Source organism: Geospiza fortis, unplaced genomic scaffold (genome assembly GCF_000277835.1).
Source record: "Geospiza fortis unplaced genomic scaffold, GeoFor_1.0 scaffold23, whole genome shotgun sequence".
Taxonomy (NCBI): Eukaryota; Metazoa; Chordata; class Aves; order Passeriformes; family Thraupidae; genus Geospiza; species Geospiza fortis.
This window is the reverse complement of record NW_005054303.1, coordinates 12,176,750-12,179,479: the sequence shown is the minus strand read 5'-3', so window position 1 is coordinate 12,179,479 and position 2,730 is coordinate 12,176,750. Positions and strand designations below refer to the sequence as shown.

The 2,730-nt window shown below is 42.4% G+C and overlaps 1 protein-coding gene across 1 annotated transcript in view; it reads right to left on the bottom strand.

The window, feature by feature from the left end:
- Positions 1-1,332, bottom strand: part of TIMM9 (translocase of inner mitochondrial membrane 9) — a 3,186-nt gene extending 1,854 nt beyond the window's left edge. The window contains exons 1-2 of the mRNA XM_031066287.1: positions 1,269-1,332; positions 865-960 (exon numbers count right to left, since the gene is read on the bottom strand). Coding sequence (XP_030922147.1) covers positions 865-960; positions 1,269-1,307 — 135 coding nt within the window. The 5' untranslated portion in view covers positions 1,308-1,332. The remainder of the gene's footprint in view (positions 1-864; positions 961-1,268) is intronic.
- Positions 1,333-2,730: the final 1,398 nt, after the last annotated feature.

The window sequence follows — 2,730 nt, the reverse complement described above, 5'->3', positions numbered from 1 at the left end:
GGGAAAGAAGAAATCTGTCTTGGGAAGCTAAGAGAGCTCTGTTCAGGGCAGCAGAACCAAAGCTGGAAGGACACATGAGTTTTGCCTGCAGTGAGGAGTTGAACTCCAAGGAAGCAGAAAAGGCTCAAAAACAATGGTTAGTTTAAAATTTTAGGCTTTTTTTTCCTGCCAGCAGAGTCAAGCAAAGGTTATTAGATTTTTAACCAACAAAATTAGGCTCTGAAACAGCCTCTCAACATGCAAGGAGAAGCAAAACCATGCAACTAATCTTATGGAGAGCTTAATCTTTCTGCAAATGACAGCATGAGGGAGCTCCCTGCAGTGCAGGGAAGTGGATTGAACAGCCAGAGCTGTGTTCCCATGACTCACTACAAGGCAGGAACGTGGGCAGGTAAACAAATATTTCCGCAGGATTCCTCAAAGAATGAGATGCAGGCTGTAGGTGGGCAGCTTCCGTGTCCATGGAGTCACCATCCATGAGAAGTTAAGGCACAAGAACCTCCACTGACAGCTCAGGGAATGAAACACACAGAACTGCAGTGAGCAGCAAATATTCAGTGGGGACTGGGCAGATTCTGTGTGTGACAACCACTTCTAGAGTGGTTTTGGTGGAAGGAACCCTAAAGAGCATCCAGTTCCAGCCCCTGCTATGGGCAGGGACACATTCCACTGTCCCTGGCTGCTCCAAGCCCTGTCCAAGCTGGTCTGGAACAGGACACTCACTTGAAAGCAACATGCCAGACACCCACACTCCACTGCCTGGCTTTGTATCTTGGTTTAAAGATCAAAACTCTCTAAGTTGTTTCTGAAATTGGAATGCTGCACAGCAATTCTACCAAAGGGTCACTAGAAGCCATCACGTACCTCTTCTGGTTTCACATCTCTGCTAGTGAAATCCTTTATGCAATCCACAAAGCAGTTTTCTGTAAGTTTATTGTATGTGCCAAGAAACTCCTTGAACTGTAAATAAAAATTGGACAATGAATATTTTAAAAAAATTAAAAATCAGTGTTTATTTTACTTACATACAGCTGCATGATATAAGAAAATCTGAAGGGCAAGTCCCTAGAAAAATTTACTCTTAGTAAGATAATTTCAGCACCAAAAGCTGCTCATACACAAAACATGCTGTTTGTCAATGGTCATCTGTTGAAATTTTGGTTAACTCAGAGTTTCTGTCCTTCCCCATGCACTACACCTTCCACTCCCTGTGGTGACAGAGCAGCACAAGACTTTCAGACCCTTCCCTCCCAAATGCAGCATCTCACCTGCTTGATCTGATCAGCCTCTGATATTTGTCCAGCCATGTTCCACCTCCTGTGGCTCAGTCACCTAAAGGTGAGGATAAAAGTCAAGATTTGAATAAAAAACATAAATATGAACTGCAACATTTTACATCAGAATGGAATTTTGTGCATCCTCGAAGTGTGTTTAAATGCAACTTTGCTAGCAAACTTCCAAGCTATTCACTCAAAGGGAAGTTACCTGTTGGGAATGTCTTCAGTTAAAAACCATCCATGATAATTCCAGGTATGAAACCTTACCAGAGCCACCTGCTAATTGCTGTCCTTTAAAGACTTTTTGGACATTTCACACAGCTAAAGTGACTTACAGAATACCTGGTTCATTTTTATAAGTGCTGTCAAACTTAATAAGTAAGCTAGAGCAGGAGCTGGGGAAGAAGCAAAGTCATAACACTTTTTAGTTTTGGAGTTTCAGTGACTTTAGATGTGATCTGTAAAAAGTAAGGAAAAAATGCAAATAAAAACTGGCGGTCACTGAAGAGATGGAGCACAAAGTGCAGGGCCTGATTTCTGTGTAGCTGCACCAAACACCTGAACTACAGCAAATGTTGTGGTTATTGCAGTGAATTAAATGCAAGAAAAAGAGAGAACAATGAAAATGGAATGAAACAGACAAAGAAAAAGGGAAGAAGTAAGCAGCCACGGATCTAAGAATTTAAACAAGCATCCTCAAGGAAGACTCACATTCCTAATCCAACACAGTGAACAAGTTAAGTCTTGAAAGCATCTCTGCAGGTTTCCTAGAAGACTGAAGCCTTGTCTCCTTTTCCCTTCATTTCCATGTTATCTAAGACCTGTTATCACAGATGATAATGCAAACTAATATCATGTGTCAGCAAGAACAAGCTCCTTAGTTTAATTCAACTTGTGGAAGAAAAATGAGCACTGAAGTGCAATCACTTGGGGAAAAAAAATCTTTTAGTCCTTTAGCAAGGGCTACTTACAATTAATCTTTTATTATGCTTTGCCAATTTTTGGGCAAGACATTCATGTTTTAGAGAGCTTTAGCTATTACAGTCTCCCAGCTGGGGGAAGGGAAGGGGTGCACAAACTGTCTGAACATCAACAAGGAGACAGCAACAATTATTTCTACAACAGAAAGAAAATGAAGCAACTGAAAATAGCATCAGGGAGCTCTCACAAGAGTGAAGTGTCCCTACAGCCCCTGCCAGCAGCACAGGGATGGGGACATCTGCCACTGACACCACACTGGATCCCTGCACAGGGAGCCAGCTCAGAAACTGCAGGTCAAGGGCACAGATGATTCTGGGATGTAAAATCCAAGAACTCCTCATGGGCAGGCAGCTCACACAGGTTATTCAAAGGAGACCCTGCAGGATATGGTGGTAACAAGGAACCAGGTTTTATTCAGGTGGTCACTGAATCTCAAACTGGTTTGGGATAGGAGGGACCTTCAAGATCATCT